The sequence below is a fragment of the Sinocyclocheilus grahami genome, unplaced genomic scaffold, assembly GCF_001515645.1.
Source record: "Sinocyclocheilus grahami isolate Dianchi unplaced genomic scaffold, SAMN03320097.WGS_v1.1 scaffold193.1, whole genome shotgun sequence".
Classification (NCBI taxonomy): Eukaryota; Metazoa; Chordata; class Actinopteri; order Cypriniformes; family Cyprinidae; genus Sinocyclocheilus; species Sinocyclocheilus grahami.
Window position 1 is genome coordinate 1,025,606 of NW_015505372.1, and position 21,387 is coordinate 1,046,992.

The 21,387-nt window shown below is 35.9% G+C and overlaps 1 protein-coding gene and 1 long non-coding RNA gene across 4 annotated transcripts in view; one reads left to right on the plus strand and one right to left on the minus strand.

Annotated features, from left to right (window-relative positions):
* Positions 1–1,059: 1,059 nt before the first annotated feature.
* On the minus strand, positions 1,060–3,096 carry LOC107594932 (uncharacterized). The gene is made up of 2 exons (XR_001610214.1): positions 2,661–3,096; positions 1,060–1,697 (listed from the first exon to the last, which is right to left on the minus strand). It is a non-coding gene; the product is annotated as an uncharacterized lncRNA (long non-coding RNA).
* A 1,255-nt stretch (positions 3,097–4,351) lies between these two features.
* The window catches only part of LOC107594933 (PDZ and LIM domain protein 7), a 51,640-nt gene continuing 34,604 nt past the window's right edge, over positions 4,352–21,387 (plus strand). For 2 of the 3 annotated variants that reach the window (XM_016285163.1, XM_016285164.1), the window contains exons 1-3: positions 4,352–4,447; positions 8,307–8,458; positions 18,256–18,286. In XM_016285163.1, coding sequence (XP_016140649.1) covers positions 4,352–4,447; positions 8,307–8,458; positions 18,256–18,286 — 279 coding nt within the window. The remainder of the gene's footprint in view (positions 4,448–8,306; positions 8,459–18,255; positions 18,287–21,387) is intronic. The other variant, XM_016285165.1, reaches the window with a different exon arrangement.

A 21,387-nucleotide genomic window follows, 5' to 3' on the forward strand; every position in this document is an offset into this window, starting at 1 on the left:
AATCTCCAAGTGTTATAAATGTTAGTCTCATTTTGAAAGTCACAATAAATATTGTCTGAATGCATATGTTTTTAAATGAACTCATTTTATTTAACTTGTTATTGAATACAGAATAATTATTGCATGGTCTGCACTGGTGCACACACATTTTGGAGTCGGGGTAAGGGCTAAGAGATCTATAAAAGGGGACTGAGAAATCCAACCAATTTTAAATGACAAATTAATTTTCACTAGATTGTTAAATTAGAACCCAAATTACAGATGATTTCTTTGGTTATTAACCATCGTTTGTTGTAATATGCATGAAAAGTTATCTTAAAAGCCAACTAAAATTTAATTTGCAATGGAACAAAGGCCTCCTAACATCTGTAACCTGTATATATGTGCCATTAAGTAACAAGTAGGATTACAAATTCAAAATCTGGTCTATAAAAAGCGGTATTGTTCTAATTCCAGCATGTTTATGTAAAAATACAACTACCTGCATTATCTTAATGTGCTACGTTCTATTTCTAGTGGTTTTGGTAGCTTTGAATGACGAAGGCCTACAGATAAGACAGTAAGTCTCACAGTGAGAAAAGGTTCAGGCACATGATTCATTGCTGTAGACTGAGGCCACAATTACAAACTACACTAGAAAAGCACATGGTTCAAACTTCTTATTAGTCCCTTATGTATATAGTAACATAACAGAAAACATTAACCGCTATGTAAGCACAGGCATGTGCCATTAAGGATTTCTGTACAGTGGTATATTAGCAGGTTAAATCGGAGTATTTCTCCTTCATCTGTAAAATATTTCTTCTATTTTAAGTATAATAGAAGCTTTTATGGGCAACATGCACATTGAATCGAAAACTGCAAACTTAACTAATAACTATTTGAATATTGAAAAGTGGTAATGTGTAAATGATAATAAAACAAGAACCTTAGCAAGCTCAGAGATGTAACGTCCCTCTTGGCAGTGAACAGAAATACACAAACGCAGTTAATGCCAAACCCAGATACTGATTACAACACAACATTCAACTTAGGAAGACAAATAAATTGTAAAAAAAATACTATATAGGGTGAGAGATGGTAACTAAACTGTGTTCATGTGTAGAATGTAACCAAACACTTCCATTTCCTGTGAAATGAGGCAATAAAGATACTTATTGGTTCCAGTGAATTAATGCTGTCTAATGGTTTGTGGGCTCTGCAAACGGGACAATCACAAAAATAACTCGCAAGCTAACCAAAATACTTTTGGCTACATCTGCCGCCTTTCATGTAGCTTGGGATTAAGGGAAAAACTTGACTTGTTTTCAATGGATCGAGGCACACTTACAATATGTTCTTTAACATATGGAACAGCCAAAGACCAGGGTACATAAATAGGAAGTTTAAATACAGTAAAACGTACACATTCAATGACCCTTTTTAAAAACATAAAAGCTTAAATCTGTTAAAGTGTTCAGCCTCACTAAAATAAAGTGCAAGAGGGATCAGAAAGAAAGCCTAGGAAAGACCAGAGGGAGTTACGTTAGCGAACCAGAGGCGTCTGTTTTAGAGAAATAAGAACGGAGCGCATCCGAGAGACGTCTTTAGTCTGACGGCTGGTTTTGGGGTTAAAGTCGCATAGACGAGCCACTTTCTCCCATTCTGTTCCAGGACTGTCATCATCGCACTCCTTGAGGAAGGCCTCCTCTGACACTCTACATGGACAGAGAGGAGAGAACCATGAGATCATGAGAACCAGCACTTCACAGATGCTTAGGTAAGAGCCATGTTACTTGTCATCATCTGAGACATCAAATGAAATTAGAGATCGACCAGCATTATTTTCTGTCCTAACCAGGTCTAAACACACTGATTGACAATCACAGCCAATCAGAAGTCATTTGATATTAATATTTCATCTTTTTGGGTCGGCATGTCTAACTGTTAAGAAAGAATGAAAGGTGGAAGTTACAGACCTGTTAATAAGAAATTAAGAAATAACATCATCCAGTAATAAGAAATAACATCATTAAAAATGTTGGTGGAACTGATCATTGGTCTATCTCTACATGAAATGAGAAATAAAGCATGTATGTAATTACACTGTTCAAAACTTTGGGGTCAGTAAGATTTTTTTGAAAAATATTGATACTTTTATTCAGCAAGGAAGCACTAAATTGATCAAAAGTCACAGTAAAGACATTTATAATGCTACAAAAGACTTCTACTTTAAATAAATGCTGTTCTTTTGAACTTTCTACTCATCAAAGAAGCATTTCTAAAATAAATATTAAGCAATAACTTTTTAACATCAATAATAATGACAAATGTCTCTGAAGCACCAAATCAGGATATTAGAATGATTTCCGAAGGATCATGTGACATTGAAGACTGAAGTAATGGCTGTAGAAAATTCAGCTTTGCCGTCAGAGGAATAAATTGCATTTTAAAATATATTCAAATAGAAAACAGCTCTTTTAAATTGTAATAATATTTCACAACATCAGTGTGTTTTTACTGTATTTTTTAAATTAAATAAATCCAGCATTGGTTAGCATGGGACATTTTTTCATTTAAAAACTCTTACTGACCTCAAACTTTTGAATGGTTGTCTATGTGATGCAAGCAAGAAACTGAGTGCAATTATGTGCAATTTCACTGATTTGCATTAAACATACACAAAGCCTATGGCATCAGAGTTGGGCTGTTTGTAGAAAGCCTTATCAGCGATCCTAATGCACAAACAGGCAGGACAGTAGAAGAGTAAAAGAAAAGAGGATAAATGAAAGGAAGAGAAAAATGGGAGCCGGAGAGTGAAAGAGAGAGAGAGATACATAAGAAGAAAGTCAGTCTCACACAAACTGCACATGAAAAGAAGTGTTCAAGTACATTAATCAGTTTTTCATGACACCAAGAAGACTAAAGATACAACACCATATGCTGTCGATTACCATAGAAAATCAATTTGATCATCCCTTCAGTACAAATTCTAAGTGCATTACTGTAAATACGATCTTGTTTCTGAGGAAAAAGTCAACAAGAGCTTAACCTGCATTGAACCAGGAACATTCCAACATTGAATATTTAACTTGACATGTCTTTGTAGCTCTCTCTGCTATAAATTCACACACACACACACACACACACACACACTGTAACATGAATAAAAGGGATGGTACACCCACTTTAAGGAGCATGACATTTGAATGTATTTATGTCAGAGCAGTTCTCTGATACTAGCTAAAGTTCCATGATCCTGAGATCTTCCTACACCTCAGTGATCTCTAAAGTACCTGAAAATACTTTTTATATTTTTTAAATATTTTTTTTAGGATTACTTATAAACTACTGTCATTTGACTTGTATTATTTGTATTTGTTATTTATTTAAATTTTAGTTACATTATGTCTGAATTTATTATGTCTGTATAGGTCTTTTATTAAGTTTTCAGTTTAATTTAATTTGAGTTATTTTAATACTTCAACAAACTAAATTGAAATGAAATAATATATATATTGAATTTATAAATGTGCATGTACATATACAGTATATATGTATGTGTGTGTGGTTGTACATACACATATAATGTAGTTGGTTTTTTGGTGTTTGGCTTAGTGTTATGTTAGAATCATTATTATACTCTTATACCTTTTGTTCTTTAATATTTTGAATTGGTTTTAGCTTTATTTTTTTTTGTTTTTCATTTAAATGTTAAGTTTTGAAATTTTGTTGTATGCATTTGTCACTTTTATTTAATCTCTTTATTTTTAAAATGTGTATAGGTAGTATTTATAAAGTTTTAGCTTTTAGTTTTGGATCTGTTTTTAGTTGTTTTAATACTACAATTGATTGCTTCTGTTGTCCTCATTTGTAAGTCACTTTGGATAAAAGCATGTAATAAATAAATAAATAAAATACAGTAAAGTACTGACCTTTTCCCAAAGAGCATTTGAAATAGTATAATATATATATATATATATATATATATATATATATATATATATATATATATATAAACTGATCAATTGGGCACTCAGGAATAAAAGTGTTTTCTAATGGTTTCAGTACTGTTAACTTTCGTTGAATTGTCAAGTCAACTTTATTTGTATAGCGCTTTCCACAGAACAATTTTTTTTAAACCAGCTTCACAAAAGTCTATAAGAACAATATAATTGTTCAATCTACCTTCCAGTTCAAAACGTTAGTTGGGTTTAAGTCACGGACAGTCAGACGTCAACAGCATACCAGACACGGTTCATGTGTGTGGGTCTGGAATGTTTGGTTTCAGCTTTGTTAGGAGCTCTGAATAACTTATAATAATATTACTGGGACGATAATCTTTCTTTTGTGTTTGTTTTCTCTTCAGGCCATGAATATATATAGTGTAACGCTCAACGGACCTGCTCCCTGGGGTTTTCGGCTTCAGGGAGGCAAGGACTTCAACATGCCTCTGACTGTGTCCAGGGTAAGTGACCTCCATCTTGGATGTAGCGATGGGTAATAGGCATGTTTTGTTTTCAGCTTAAGCTGTTAGCTGCTTATAAATGATGTTTTCATCTCATTTGTTCCCTTTAACTTTTCAGTTTGACAAATGAACAATGCGTTTCGCAGGTTTCATTTAGATAGCATGAACCCATCACTCACTCACGGTGTTTTCATCCTCATAATGAAGTTTTGCACTAATTCTGTGTCGGTTAACAGCCCCACCTCTGCACACAGAAAGTCATCAAACACAACCTCATAAGGAAATGCAATAGAGTTAATGAGAAAAGTGCGATCAGTGCTTCATGAGGTCTATTTCAACACTCGCATTCCTTCAGAAACATGTCAGCTCTATCCAATTGCAAGTGAATAGTGAGCATGTTAAGCTCTACAATGACAAATGCAACATAAAAGCTCTGTTGGCTCAGAATATACCTCAAAACACACAGACTTAATGTATGTGGTACTTTTTGACTTTATTTTGGAGCTTAAAGTCACTATTTATGGGTATTTTGGTCACTATTTGCTTCCACTGAATGTAAAAGAACATTGCGAATATTCTTTTTTCATACATGAAGTAGGCCTATATGACTAAAATCACGATTTTTTTCTTAGTGCAATTGTCACTTTTTATATATATTTAAATAGTGCATGGCACTTTTTAAAATATTATTTATTTATTTATTCAAGCAGCTCAATTTGTTTTGCTTATAACAGATTTGGGAACACAACATGCACCAACCATCTTTCCCAACTTTTAAAAAGCTATTAAAAAGCACTTAAACAGACTGTTGTCAACAAAAGAAAAGCAGGGTGAGTTTTTCTCAAAGCAAAATCTTGTTTTATAAAAATATAAAAGCTTGATGGTTTAACATTTGAAAATGATGAAATTAAAAAAACTTGTAAAAATAAGTGTATTTATTAAATTTTTTATATGAAATTGCAACATTTTGGGCCAAATTGTGCAGCTCTACCATCATGCACCGCAAACGTTTTTAAATCGTGATCACAATTTTTATCAAGAAAATCACAATTAGGCTTTTTTCTCTAAATGGTTCAAGTGTAACTTAATTTTTTTTATATATTCTCCCTTTAGGACCTCTTGTGGTCTGGTCTGTTTCCTGTATGCTTGCCAAAGTGCTACACCTGGTGGAGGACTTTCTGCGAGTCTGTTATTCAGACCCCAGCCATTTCCTCATGATGTCCTGATGACATCACAATGCTTCTTATGTTTCATAAATATTTGCATGGTCTCAAACAGGCTGTTGAGGGCAGAGGCTCGAGGACAATAACTTTTGTTCTCTTCCCCAGTGCTGTTCAACTCCAGATTCCTATTCAGAACTCCGCAGAGAAGACTTTGTAAATGTTTGTTGAAGTGACTAGCAGGTGGCCGGGACAGGAAATGTGGTAGAACTTGGAGAATGGAGGGATAGGGAGTCTGAAATGTCCAGGGCAGATGTTAACAGCTTTATATAGACATTGCATTCAAATACATGCCAGCAGCAAAAGCTGGATCTCATTAGGGGGTTACCACCAAATGTCTTATTATGTTATTACACACACTAAGTGCTATTAATGATGCACAGCATTTTACATTTTGAGTTGCTTTTATTTGTGGCCAAATGTGGTGATGCTGTTGGAGTCCACAGTGTCAAGGTTTCTCCATTGATGGCCATAGAAAAGAAGAGCAACTGCAGTTGAAATGAATGGGAATGCTAACACGCATCCTCCCTGATTGGGTCAAGAAAACCTCACGAGTGTACCTTTTAACTTTAGGGTGGGACGCTAACCTTTCCTATTTATCGTTTCTGTGGGAGTTTTGAGCAAAGCTTCCTCAAATGTTAATCGCCAACGGAAATCTTGCTGAACTGCTTGCCAGATCAACAATAGGTCAGAACATTCCTCTAGAACTTGGCAGAGCTCGCATGGTTTGGAATAAATGTTCACAAATTTTATATGGCAGATCAATTTGGCAGGATCTTGGGTCTGGGTTGTGTGCCTTATCATCAGTGTGTGTGTCATTCAAGTTGTTCACACTTTGCTCTGCAGTAATATGAAACTGTCACTAGTCTTATTTTCCCAGAAGACATCAGACACAGGCTGACTAAGCCTTGGAGGTTCACATTTTGGTTTTGCTGTTCCAATTGTGAATAAGCGATAAACGTAAATCTGTGACTTCTTTAGCACAAGGAAAGGATATACATGTGAATGTGACTCATGCGTTCCTAGACTTGACACACAGAACGTCATTTCCCAGACAGCAGTAGAATATTTTCCATGTTCCAAAATTTGAATGTTCATTTCCATGTAACACCGGCACTAGCATATTTCCCTACATTCTCTTCACTTTCCCTTTTGGGCGATGCCTCTGGCCTTTTTCTGAGTGATTTATATGCTAAGTCGGTCTTATCTGAAAATGCTGCACAGTAAGACTGTAAAAGTCAATGCTGCGTTAAAGTGCTGGGTTATTTTAGACTGGCTTTTTGTTATGATGAAGGGTTTACCAACAGTATGTTGCGAGTTCTTTGTCTGTGCTGTAGACTTTGCTTCCTCTCAGGTGTGTTTGTTCTTGTGCGGTTGAGTTTGATTGATTGGAAGGTGCTGCTTCTTTCTCTGCAGTGGCTTTAGAGTTGACATGGATTTGAATAGATGAATAATAGCTCAACTTGAGGTGTGGTTGGCTAATATCCATTTTTAGCTGATCTTGCTTTTAAATCTAATGCTTGTGTCATTTATTCAAGCTGATGAAACTAAAGTGCTTTTGAATGCTTGTAAAGTAATGTTTTTTTCTTAATTAAATGGTGACAAAGGACTTGATAGGACATGTTTGCAGGTTCAGAGAAATGTTATTAATCTTCTCTTTTGCTGCTGGCCTACTTAAACACAGAGCCCTGAATTTAGACATATTCAGAATCTGGGTCAAATTATAACAAATTCAGCAGCTATTAGATATCAAATAAATTAGTTTATTCCTTTTGGAGATTCATATTAGTGGTGTTGATGCACTATGCTATAGTTCATACTTGGGTTAGAAGAATAAATAAGATAACCTTGTGTATTAAACTTGGATAACTTGTCCTGCACAATGCTACCAGTGTTAATTTGGTATTATTTATATGCTATTATAATTTTAATTAATTTTAAAATGTGCTTTTATTTGTATAATTTCAGTTTTCATTTTGATTGACTTTTTAATAGTTTTGTTTTATGCTTTTCTAATTTTTATTAGTTGTATAAATTAATTTTCATTCCAGTTTTATATTTTTATTTCAGTTTTTCAACATTTATATTTTATTTCAGCTTTTTAAATTAACAAAAAAATGTTTTTTTAATAGTCTTACATTTAATTGATGCTAAGGATGATTCCTTTCTGCATGCTACAGAATGGAATGATACCTAAAATTATGCAGCTTATTAAGGAGTTGTGTGTTACGTTAATCTATGAGACTTACGGTTTTCACTTGACAGATGAGAAATCGAGCTAAAAATTCCTGTAGATTTACATATTATAGAATGAGTGAGATGTGCCATGTGTTGAGACCAGAATAGCCATAGAGACTTGGGGTGAGCACTTTTGGCTTTGGCCATTAAGAAACCACCTAGTAACTACCCAAAACAACTTAGCAACCAATTGGCAATGTGCTTTAAAACATTCTTTATTTTAGAGTACCCTTGCAACCACTCACAAAACCCATGTATTGTGTTTATGTTCTCAGAACCACTTGCACTTTCTTCAAAAAATTTACAAATCTGATTCAGATTTGAAATGTTTATAGTTAGTCATCTTATGACACTTCATTACATACAGACTGACTAATGTTTGTTCTCTGTGGCTGTTTCAGCTGACTCCAGGCGGTAAGGCGGCCCAGGACGGAGTGGGTGTTGGGGATTGGTTGGTGTCCATCTCTGATGCCAACGCAGAGGAGATGACCCATGTGGAGGCACAGAACAAGATCAGAGCCGCAACCGACTCCCTCGCTCTCACTTTGAGCAGGTACACACACACACACACACTTACTCATCGTCTCTGAGTGTCAGTATCCCAGGGAGATAGGATGGGTTCACAGGAAATTTAGTTCTTTGGTTAATACCTCACTGTTAACCCTTTTATTACAGTCTTGAAAGATAGACTGTGATTTTTACAACCGGTGGTGCATTAGAAACAACAAAACAAAGATATTCAGACAATTTACAACTGTGATGATATCAAAGAGCCTTCAAAGAGCAGATTCCTGGACTTTGAAAAAAATGAATTGTCAGACACTATTTACTTTAGTTAATAGATAGTTAATAGTATTTTGGTAGTAGGCATGGACCGATTACCGGTTTCAAGGTATACCGCGATTTGAAAATCTCACGGTTTCAAAACCACTAATATTTTCCGTTATACCGTTCCTGTGGTATGCGCTGTGGTATGCCACGTGTGTACTGTGTAGGATGGCCAAACTTAAGGAGCTTCCCCTGGAACTTACGCGATCGGCAACCGGCCGTTTTTTGTCTTATTGCAAGCAACTCGTCTCTGGACTTGCACAAACTGCGTTGTAATGCAATCGTTTTCCAAAATGTAATTTATGTAAAAATATGAAGTCTGTAAACTCCCGTTAACACAGGCCAGAGACGTTGAAGATGGACGCACAGAGAAAAATACTGTAGCAGGCAGATCACTCACTGTTCATGATGCACAAACTATTGGAAGAAAATCCTCAATATTGATTTGGAGGTTTATATGACTGTTTCTGAGGGGAACTGACTGTCTTCAGAAATGTTTACGTGGTATTTTCTTTTCAACTCGTCTCTGTATAGTTCATATTAAAGCAGCGTTTTAGCGCAGCTACAGCGGTAACCAAGGAAACACTGTATCTGGTGTTCCAGAAGTGCCTCCTGCTGTCAGAGAGTGAATCTGCATCTCATTCAGAGCTTCTGCTGTTTGCTTCATTCAGGCATGTAGTAAAATTTCACAAAGCTAGTCAGAACATTCTGTTTTTGCTTCAAATTGGGTTATTATTAAATCAAATTATGCATATTAACTAAATGATATGAAATGATATAAATGAAATATGAATTATATAACTAAAATTAAATAACTGTAATTACAGATTTAGGTTAAGTAAAGATGTCAGTCATTATTTTTCTTCTTTTTAGGAAACAAATCAAAGAAAAAAATAAACATTCTACTGTTCCTAATATTCTGTATGTTGCTCAAAAACAAAATGTATTGTGTTCAGCTGGAAAAAGTTAATTTTTTTTTAACCCAGTCATTTAAAAAAACACATTTTAGAGCTGTAATGACAATACCGTGATACTGTGAAACAGTGATATTTTTGCTTAAGGTTATCATACCGTCAAAATCTCATACCGGCCCATGCCTATTTGGTAGTCATGCTAATGTAGCTGTGTTTATGGTGGGTTACTATTATTTTGTTCAGAATGCCAAAAGCATTGCCTATAGAGTGCAACAGTCCAGTCCAGAAGTAAAACATCACATTTATTTTCTTCATAGAGATATTGAAATAGTGCTGACATCTAAAACAAACCTACCACAAGCTCCAAGATTGGTATAGCACTGTTTCATTGGAATTTTTATTTTTTAATTAACATGTAGCTTAACAATTGTGAAATACATTGTGTTATTGTTAACTAAAATTTGATTTGTTTTTAATATTAAAATGAAATAAAATCTAAAAATATTAGATTACTTAAAAAGATACAAAAATTAGAAATGCTTCCTTGGCAACTAACTGAAATAAAATAAGTTTAGGATGAAGTACTAAAATTCCTAAAGCTCATACTGAAATAAATAAATAAAAGCAATTAAACAAAACATTTAAAATGAAAACTTAAAATTATTAATAAATACCATAATATATAATACAAAATAGCAGTAAATATATTATATAAGCACATTAATTATGTTATAATTATGTTATTATTATAAATTATTAGATTATAATTATGAATGGCTCAATATTTATAATGTACTGTTGTTTTCCTATGTTTTTAATTTTATTTTTTTAATCAAACGTCATGATTCATCTTGGAGAAGGTTGGTTTGGTTCTTAGAACATTTAATGAAGATTTTGTTTTGTTTTTTTAAAAATGCCTATGGAGAAAATTTAGTTCAGTTGGAAGCGCATGGCACTAGCAATGCCAAGATCATAGGTTTGGTTGTCAGGGAGCAACACAAATTGTTGAACAGTAAGACTGCTGTGGGTAAAACATCTGCCAAATGCATAAATGTTAAATTGATTGGGGAAAAAAACTTCTAAACCAAGGCCACTTAAAAACCGGGCAGTCACACTTGCGCTCTGTTGTGATATTTTGTGCTACTAATTTTGGTCTGTTGTTTTGAAAATTGACTTTTAAACCGTTCCTAATTTAATTTAATTTGATTGGGCTCAAAACTGTGTCTAGAGAGCTGATCTAACAGGCAGTAACACGTCTCCAAATAAAATTGTCTTTTGCTTGTTGCCATAGCAATCATGCTGATAACTTGGCATGGTACCTTCTGTGGCATTTAAGCAGAATTAAATGACCTCTAGATCTTTGGGCCTCTTGTTTTGTGCAGACGGTATTAAATGCATAGAACAAATCTTTAAATGTGTCGTAATAAAACTCTCCGATGGCTCAGATGACCCTGGGCTAAAGGTAGAACAGATAATTTGGAAACATAGTGGTAAGTCTGTGACTTGAGCTGACCTTCGCTTTTCAGCACGGAGATGGGAAAACTCCAATGCCTCGGGACGCAATTCTGAAATTGCTTACGTTGCACTCCTTTTGGGAAACTGCAAAAAGAGCCCAAAAAAGGAAAGTTTGAAATGGACCTTACTGCCCTCAGACAGAACAGAAGCTACTGGTGGAAAGAGTCTAATGTCTGTGGCTAAGAGATGAGTAATGGGAAAGATGAGTGTAGTTGCAGAGTGACAGATGCGCTCCTTCCTGCTCTGTCATTAGGCCGTCCCTGTGATCAACACAAGAAGACGAAGAGCCTGTTTAATGGTCCAAACCACAGCTATGGATGTGGTATTCTTCCTTTTTTGTGTGTGCGAGAATCATTTATATGTCATCACATAGGTAAGCGCTTGTAGCGGTTAGTAATGGCCTGTTTAAGTGAAGAGGGATAAAAACTTGTGCTCGAGTTATGAGAAATACATCTCCCTCGATAAAACGGGGCTTAGCTCGTACATGCATGACTCCAATAATTATATGTACAACATTTGTCTCTTTGCACTGGCAAATCTTATGAAGAAGCGTCAAGACAGTCATATTTTACCCTAAAATTACAAAAAAAAAAAAAAAAAAGTTTCTTATGCTCATCAAGGCTGTATCTATTTGATCAAAAATACAGAAACATTTTTGTGAAATATTATTGAAATTTAAAATAAGTTTTCTATTTTAACATACTTTAAAATATAATTTATTTCCGTGAAGCAAAGCTGAATCTTCAGCAGCCTTACTCCAGCTTTCAGTGTCACATGATCATTCAGAAATCATTCTAATATACTGATTTATATTCAATGTTGGAAACCGTTTTTGCTGCTTAATATTTTTGGGGACCTGTAATATCACGGTTTATTCAAAGTAGAAATTTTGTATTACAACATGCACTACTAATCAAAGGTTTTGGGGTCAGTAAATTTCCTCTCTTATTTTTTATTTTTTTTAAAAGGAATTAATACTTTTATTCAGCAAGGATGTGTTAAATGGATAAAAAGTGATTGTAAAAACTTATATTGTTAGAAAAGATTTCCATTTTGAATAAATGCTGTTCTTTTTAACTTTTTTTTTATTCACCAAAGAATCGAAAGAAAAAGTATCACAGGTTTGGAAAAGATTTAAAGCAGCGCTATGTAACTTTTTCTGTGTTCAAAATTTGCAAAATGTATATAATGAGCGAGTACATCATGAATTCATCTTCCAAACCGCGTTTTTGTCTTATTCCGAATCACTACGGTACACTTATAATAAGTACTTATATTTGGACTATTGTAGCCTGGTCGGGTCGTCACCGCTGCGGAGTAACACATACCTGCGTGAATCGCCATAGACATAAACTTAGAGAAGTAGCTCTGGTTGGAATGTTCTTCTGCGGGATGTGTGCAGTTCTGTTTATTAACTGCTAGAGCGCTAAAAGTTACATAGTGCTGCTTTAAGCAGCACAATAGTTCCAACACTGATAATAAATCAGCTTATTAGAATAATTCCTGAAGGATCATGTGACACTGAAGACTGGAGTAATGGTTAATGAAAATTCAGCACTGCATCACAGAAATAAATAACATTTTAAAGTATATTAAAATTGGAAACCAATATTAGAAATTGCAATAATATTTCACAATATAACCGTTTTATTTTTCTGATACATTTGTATATATTTTTGTCATTTTAGGGTGAAATATGACTTTTTCTTGACACTTCTTCGTAAGATTAAATACCCCGTCAATTCTTAGGGCTGTTTCAGGTCAAAGAGAGGTAATTTTCACACAAAATGCACATAAAATGTCCTCTAGAATGAGGGAGGACATGAATGAGGTCGGTTTAGTCATAAAATGTTTCACGATGCAGAGACTTGCGATTCTCCAGACAGCTCTTTGTCACAGGCCACATCTTTGGAATGCTGGGAGACGAAATGAGCTGATTGGATGTGTGGGTGAGAGTGGGCGTGTCCTCGAGTCATATCGCCGATGGTTAGATGTCATTTTTTTTGTGGAGTTTGTTGTGACATAACTGTGAAAACATCTGTTTATCAAAGTTCATAATTACCTCTTTGCCCAGTACGCTGATAGATGACTAGTATCCTGACTATTGTTTTGGGAGCTTTGGTTGTCAGACATGTCAGGGTGTCTGTCTGTTGTTGTCAATCACGGATAAATTACAGTGTTTGCATCCCATGGAAAGGCATGCTTGAAGACAAACGTCTGAGCATGTCTGTATTTCTTCCGGAATATACTTTTATTACAGAGGGTGGTGTAGTTTTGGTTTACATGGCCTTTGATAGCCATTTGGGCAACCTCTTCAATTGTGGTTTGCAACGGTTCTTTGAAACACAAAGTCTCTTTTTAGCTTTGTTGCTTTAGATGGTTGTCCTGGTTTGCCCTTCATGTGTGCTTTGGGTCAGTGTTTGTTTTAAAGCATTAAGTTTAATTCGAAATCAGAATGGATTTGTCTCTGTTGTTGTAATCTTGTCGAAATGCAATAACTTGCTTTTGCCCGTGTTACAGGTTTCCTTGTCTGCTAACATTTACATAGGCTGCACAGGCTGTTTACTAATAGACAAATAGTTGTTTAGGCTTAAACTACTGTTACTGTCATGTAATAGATGGAAAATGACTTGCAAATTCAATTTCATATTGATTTTTGAAAATGTAATCTTTGAGTACAAAGTGAAGAAAAGCTGGTGTAATGCATTTTAGGAAAACTTTGCAAGCATTATTTATTTGTTTGCTTGTTTACCTTCCTACCTACCTTGCAGGAAAACAGATTGAAAATAGAATATACAGTTCAGCTATATATTGCAACTGCCAGTATATATTGTCATTTGCACTGGACACTGTTCATTTCCTCTGCCATTTCCTGGAATGGATAACTCTTGTAAAACAGCCTTGTTGTGCTATTTTCTTCTACATTTTCTCTCTAAATGGCTATCTGTAAGCAGGCCACTGTGCAAAAGCAAACCATCGCTGTCACAGGAAGTGGTGTATAGGCTCAGGAAATGCAGACTCATGGGGAGGTCACAGATGGAATGCAACTATTTTTCCTGCCTAGTCAAACTAACCTAGATGGTCCAGTTTAGGCCAGATGTTCTTGAATACAGTGCTTATCTTGAGTACAGTGATGGTATTGGATGGTAATAAGGGCTACTGCAACAGGATGCTGAGCTTCCAGTTCTCAGACGGCACACAGCTAGTGTGGCATGTCTAGTCTGAGATTTAATTACACTGGCGCCGTCCACTGGTTATGGTAGAGGACTCGACCACAACACCAACAGGGTCAGGCAGGGTTACACTCCAATGAGGGGCTTTACCACAGCCGATCCACCTGTGTAATGCGGGCCAAAGTGCCAGAGTGAATAGACTCCTTTCAGAGCTCAGTCTCTCCAGTTCAATGCACTTTAGTAGCCTCTACCCTGATCGCTAAGCTGTATTAGTCTCAATGGACTCCAGCAGTACTGTGGGTAAGAGATCAGGTATACGCACAGGGGATGTGCAAAACGACAGTTTTATAGTTAAATATTTATATAAATCTGTTTATACCTTATTGCACAAAACTGACAAGCCCTCAAAAAAAAAAACCACTGGCCTGCAGATTATACATAATGACAGGAAAATTGCTCACACCAGGCAAGTTGAAGTGTGCTGAAAAAAGTGAATTTGTTATAAAAGTAGTGCTCTGATGGCAGTACCAGTTTTGTGTTTTAAAGCACAGATACAAAATAATAAGCTAAAACAATCAGATCGGCTACATTTTTACTAATCGACCATCCTGACCTATTTCTAACGTTCTATCTTACCATAGCCCTCAGGGAGGTCAGGGGATTGGGGTCCGTGTGGTCTGTTTTGGGGGGTGTGTGCATGCCCTCTGGAATCTTGGTTTCTGATGCGTTGTGCTTGGAGCCGTTGCTCCTGATTGGGCGACTCAAGTGCACGGCAGTTGCCCCCACCAGCGGCTCCTGTAGGATCTGTGTATGGCATGGGCTCCTCCATGAAGCAGCTGAGAGGTCGCCCGGGTCCCGAGTCTTCAAAGACAGGCCTGAAACATACACATACAGAGCAGTTGTTAAAACACATACAGCCACACAAACATTTCAATGGGTCTTGGTATTGATGATCAAAACAGTGATGAACTGTGAAACTAACAGATCTTTAGGAAGCTCAAATAAAGTGCTTTATCTGGGCAGGTAGCCAGTCCATGCTAAAAAAAAAAAAAACAAACAAAAAAAAACCCCATCCTCTAAGACAAACAGTTGACTCACCCTTCATTCTCTACCAGTCCTCTACAGTCGACCACAGGCCCTCCACTGCCAATTCTGTCTCTGGTCTGCAGACTCACTACAAAAATGAAGTAAATGGTTAAAGAAAAGTCATTTAGTTCGAAGAATCTTCATTTAGTCAAATACTGATTCAGCAATTTTATTTTTCATAAGTTTGATAGTAGACATTTGAATTTAGATACATCAATGACAAGAAAATACAAAAAACAAACAAATAATGCTTTTCTCTGAACTAACTTCACTTTAGTGAGCCCAATTTCATCAAAGCAGCACTATGTAACTTTTTCTGTGTTCAAAATTTGCAAAATGTATATAATGAGCGAGTACATCATGAATTCATCTTCCAAACCGCGTTTTTGTCTTATTCCGAATCACTACGGTACACTTATAATAAGTACTTATATTTGGACTATTGTAGCCTGGTCGGGTCGTCACCGCTGCGGAGTAACACATACCTGCGTGAATCGCCATAGACATAAACTTAGAGAAGTAGCTCTGGTTGGAATGTTCTTCTGCGGGATGTGTGCAGTTCTGTTTATTAACTGCTAGAGCGCTAAAAGTTACATAGTGCTGCTTTAAGCAGCACAATAGTTCCAACACTGATAATAAATCAGCTTATTAGAATAATTCCTGAAGGATCATGTGACACTGAAGACTGGAGTAATGGTTAATGAAAATTCAGCACTGCATCACAGAAATAAATAACATTTTAAAGTATATTAAAATTGGAAACCAATATTAGAAATTGCAATAATATTTCACAATATAACCGTTTTATTTTTCTGATACATTTGTATATATTTTTGTCATTTTAGGGTGAAATATGACTTTTTCTTGACACTTCTTCGTAAGATTAAATACCCCGTCAATTCTTAGGGCTGTTTCAGGTCAAAGAGAGGTAATTTTCACACAAAATGCACATAAAATGTCCTCTAGAATGAGGGAGGACATGAATGAGGTGGGTTTAGTCATAAAATGTTTCACGATGCAGAGACTGCAGACAGCTCTTTGTCACAGGCCACATCTTTGGAATGCTGGGAGACGAAATGAGCTGATTGGATGTGTGGGTGAGAGTGGGCGTGTCCTCGAGTCATATCGCCGATGGTTAGATGTCATTTTTTTTGTGGAGTTTGTTGTGACATAACTGTGAAAACATCTGTTTATCAAAGTTCATAATTACCTCTTTGCCCAGTACGCTGATAGATGACTAGTATCCTGACTATTGTTTTGGGAGCTTTGGTTGTCAGACATGTCAGGGTGTCTGTCTGTTGTTGTCAATCACGGATAAATTACAGTGTTTGCATCCCATGGAAAGGCATGCTTGAAGACAAACGTCTGAGCATGTCTGTATTTCTTCCGGAATATACTTTTATTACAGAGGGTGGTGTAGTTTTGGTTTACATGGCCTTTGATAGCCATTTGGGCAACCTCTTCAATTGTGGTTTGCAACGGTTCTTTGAAACACAAAGTCTCTTTTTAGCTTTGTTGCTTTAGATGGTTGTCCTGGTTTGCCCTTCATGTGTGCTTTGGGTCAGTGTTTGTTTTAAAGCATTAAGTTTAATTCGAAATCAGAATGGATTTGTCTCTGTTGTTGTAATCTTGTCGAAATGCAATAACTTGCTTTTGCCCGTGTTACAGGTTTCCTTGTCTGCTAACATTTACATAGGCTGCACAGGCTGTTTACTAATAGACAAATAGTTGTTTAGGCTTAAACTACTGTTACTGTCATGTAATAGATGGAAAATGACTTGCAAATTCAATTTCATATTGATTTTTGAAAATGTAATCTTTGAGTACAAAGTGAAGAAAAGCTGGTGTAATGCATTTTAGGAAAACTTTGCAAGCATTATTTATTTGTTTGCTTGTTTACCTTCCTACCTACCTTGCAGGAAAACAGATTGAAAATAGAATATACAGTTCAGCTATATATTGCAACTGCCAGTATATATTGTCATTTGCACTGGACACTGTTCATTTCCTCTGCCATTTCCTGGAATGGATAACTCTTGTAAAACAGCCTTGTTGTGCTATTTTCTTCTACATTTTCTCTCTAAATGGCTATCTGTAAGCAGGCCACTGTGCAAAAGCAAACCATCGCTGTCACAGGAAGTGGTGTATAGGCTCAGGAAATGCAGACTCATGGGGAGGTCACAGATGGAATGCAACTATTTTTCCTGCCTAGTCAAACTAACCTAGATGGTCCAGTTTAGGCCAGATGTTCTTGAATACAGTGCTTATCTTGAGTACAGTGATGGTATTGGATGGTAATACCATGGTGCTTTGATATTTGGAGCCCAACACCTTATTTATTCAACTCTGTGATTGTATGATTACCATGTTCATGTTTATGTGATGCTTTAGGGTACATCAAAGTAGCATTTTAAATGTTTTTGTTAATTGTTAATACAAGAAGAATGAGACAAAGGGAAAAAAATTAAAAGCATAGTTGGAAAAGGTGTTTTTAAGGTCTGATTTGAGTGTTTAAGACTTCATTAACCAGAACCCCCCCCCAATCTGATACATTGCTATTCCACATGTTTGAGTCACATGTGTCTGTTCAAAATTATTTGGACAACCATCAGGTATTAATTCACACTTACAGCTGCAACATTCCATTCAGACTGACAAAATGGGATTTGGAGCCAGAAAGAACCGATTTAATTCCCATGAGTCTTGTTGTGTTTGGCACAAATATCTGTCTGTCTGTTAGACTGCCCTTAGTTAACATTTTAAGCATTGCAGTGAAATGAGTCATTTTTATGAATGAGCTTAAGCAAATTCTTTCTCTACTTTTCTGTCTGCAGAGCTTTTAATGCTGCCGGAGGAGAGCAGAAGGTAAGACAGTTGCCATTTTTCTCGTGTCGGACAGAACTGCGAAGCTTTCGCAAGACCACTCAACCAGCTCCTGATATCTGAAGAAACACATTTAGATCGGTTCTCAAGTTCTCAGCTGCTTTGAATACTTCAGAACTGAGCAAACACACAAAGACACACTAGCTAAACGCACACATCTAAATCTCTTGCCATAGATGTTTTTGTTTTTATGTGAGGTCATTATATATTTATATATAGCCCCTGAAAGAAAACTTTTTCACTCATAACTTATTTCTTGGAATAATTTTGTCCCCAAAGCATATCTAAGTTAGCTCCCACACACATACTCATTTCAGCTTTCAACTAGTGTGATTTCACTCAAACACACAGTGCTTCATAGATCATTCATAACTCATTCTCATGTAAGTTTCATGGCTCTTTTGACTTTCATGTGCTGGTTGCAGTATATTGCGGAGGTTTGGGTGGTTTGTCTGTTTGCCTGTCTGATTCAAATGTTAAACATCTTGCTTTTGGTCTTGTTTAAACCTCCCTTCAACAATTTTTTGGTTTGGTTGAATCTGCATTTCCCAGTAGGGCCATGTGCGCATACTATAACAGCAAAAGTTAATGAACTTATAACTTTTACATAAAAAATTTTAACTATAGAATTTTTAGCTGTAACTATATAATTTTTTATAATTAAAAAAATATATATTATAATATTATTATTATATTTTTATAATTGTTAATTAATATATAAATTAAATTTTATACAATATTTTTGTTAAACGTTTGTGTGTGTGTGTGTATGTGTGTGTTCTGGTCTGCAGACTCACTACAAAAATGAAGTAAATGGTTAAAGAAAAGTCATTTAGTTCGAAGAATCTTCATTTAGTCAAATACTGATTCAGCAATTTTATTTTTCATAAGTTTGATAGTAGACATTTGAATTTAGATACATCAATGACAAGAAAATACAAAAAACAAACAAATAATGCTTTTCTCTGAACTAACTTCACTTTAGTGAGCCCAATTTCATCAAAGCAGCACTATGTAACTTTTTCTGTGTTCAAAATTTGCAAAATGTATATAATGAGCGAGTACATCATGAATTCATCTTCCAAACCGCGTTTTTGTCTTATTCCGAATCACTACGGTACACTTATAATAAGTACTTATATTTGGACTATTGTAGCCTGGTCGGGTCGTCACCGCTGCGGAGTAACACATACCTGCGTGAATCGCCATAGACATAAACTTAGAGAAGTAGCTCTGGTTGGAATGTTCTTCTGCGGGATGTGTGCAGTTCTGTTTATTAACTGCTAGAGCGCTAAAAGTTACATAGTGCTGCTTTAAGCAGCACAATAGTTCCAACACTGATAATAAATCAGCTTATTAGAATAATTCCTGAAGGATCATGTGACACTGAAGACTGGAGTAATGGTTAATGAAAATTCAGCACTGCATCACAGAAATAAATAACATTTTAAAGTATATTAAAATTGGAAACCAATATTAGAAATTGCAATAATATTTCACAATATAACCGTTTTATTTTTCTGATACATTTGTATATATTTTTGTCATTTTAGGGTGAAATATGACTTTTTCTTGACACTTCTTCGTAAGATTAAATACCCCGTCAATTCTTAGGGCTGTTTCAGGTCAAAGAGAGGTAATTTTCACACAAAATGCACATAAAATGTCCTCTAGAATGAGGGAGGACATGAATGAGGTCGGTTTAGTCATAAAATGTTTCACGATGCAGAGACTTGCGATTCTCCAGACAGCTCTTTGTCACAGGCCACATCTTTGGAATGCTGGGAGACGAAATGAGCTGATTGGATGTGTGGGTGAGAGTGGGCGTGTCCTCGAGTCATATCGCCGATGGTTAGATGTCATTTTTTTTGTGGAGTTTGTTGTGACATAACTGTGAAAACATCTGTTTATCAAAGTTCATAATTACCTCTTTGCCCAGTACGCTGATAGATGACTAGTATCCTGACTATTGTTTTGGGAGCTTTGGTTGTCAGACATGTCAGGGTGTCTGTCTGTTGTTGTCAATCACGGATAAATTACAGTGTTTGCATCCCATGGAAAGGCATGCTTGAAGACAAACGTCTGAGCATGTCTGTATTTATTCCGGAATATACTTTTATTACAGAGGGTGGTGTAGTTTTGGTTTACATGGCCTTTGATAGCCATTTGGGCAACCTCTTCAATTGTGGTTTGCAACGGTTCTTTGAAACACAAAGTCTCTTTTTAGCTTTGTTGCTTTAGATGGTTGTCCTGGTTTGCCCTTCATGTGTGCTTTGGGTCAGTGTTTGTTTTAAAGCATTAAGTTTAATTCGAAATCAGAATGGATTTGTCTCTGTTGTTGTAATCTTGTCGAAATGCAATAACTTGCTTTTGCCCGTGTTACAGGTTTCCTTGTCTGCTAACATTTACATAGGCTGCACAGGCTGTTTACTAATAGACAAATAGTTGTTTAGGCTTAAACTACTGTTACTGTCATGTAATAGATGGAAAATGACTTGCAAATTCAATTTCATATTGATTTTTGAAAATGTAATCTTTGAGTACAAAGTGAAGAAAAGCTGGTGTAATGCATTTTAGGAAAACTTTGCAAGCATTATTTATTTGTTTGCTTGTTTACCTTCCTACCTACCTTGCAGGAAAACAGATTGAAAATAGAATATACAGTTCAGCTATATATTGCAACTGCCAGTATATATTGTCATTTGCACTGGACACTGTTCATTTCCTCTGCCATTTCCTGGAATGGATAACTCTTGTAAAACAGCCTTGTTGTGCTATTTTCTTCTACATTTTCTCTCTAAATGGCTATCTGTAAGCAGGCCACTGTGCAAAAGCAAACCATCGCTGTCACAGGAAGTGGTGTATAGGCTCAGGAAATGCAGACTCATGGGGAGGTCACAGATGGAATGCAACTATTTTTCCTGCCTAGTCAAACTAACCTAGATGGTCCAGTTTAGGCCAGATGTTCTTGAATACAGTGCTTATCTTGAGTACAGTGATGGTATTGGATGGTAATAACCATGGTGCTTTGATATTTGGAGCCCAACACCCAACACCTTATTTATTCAACTCTGTGATTGTAT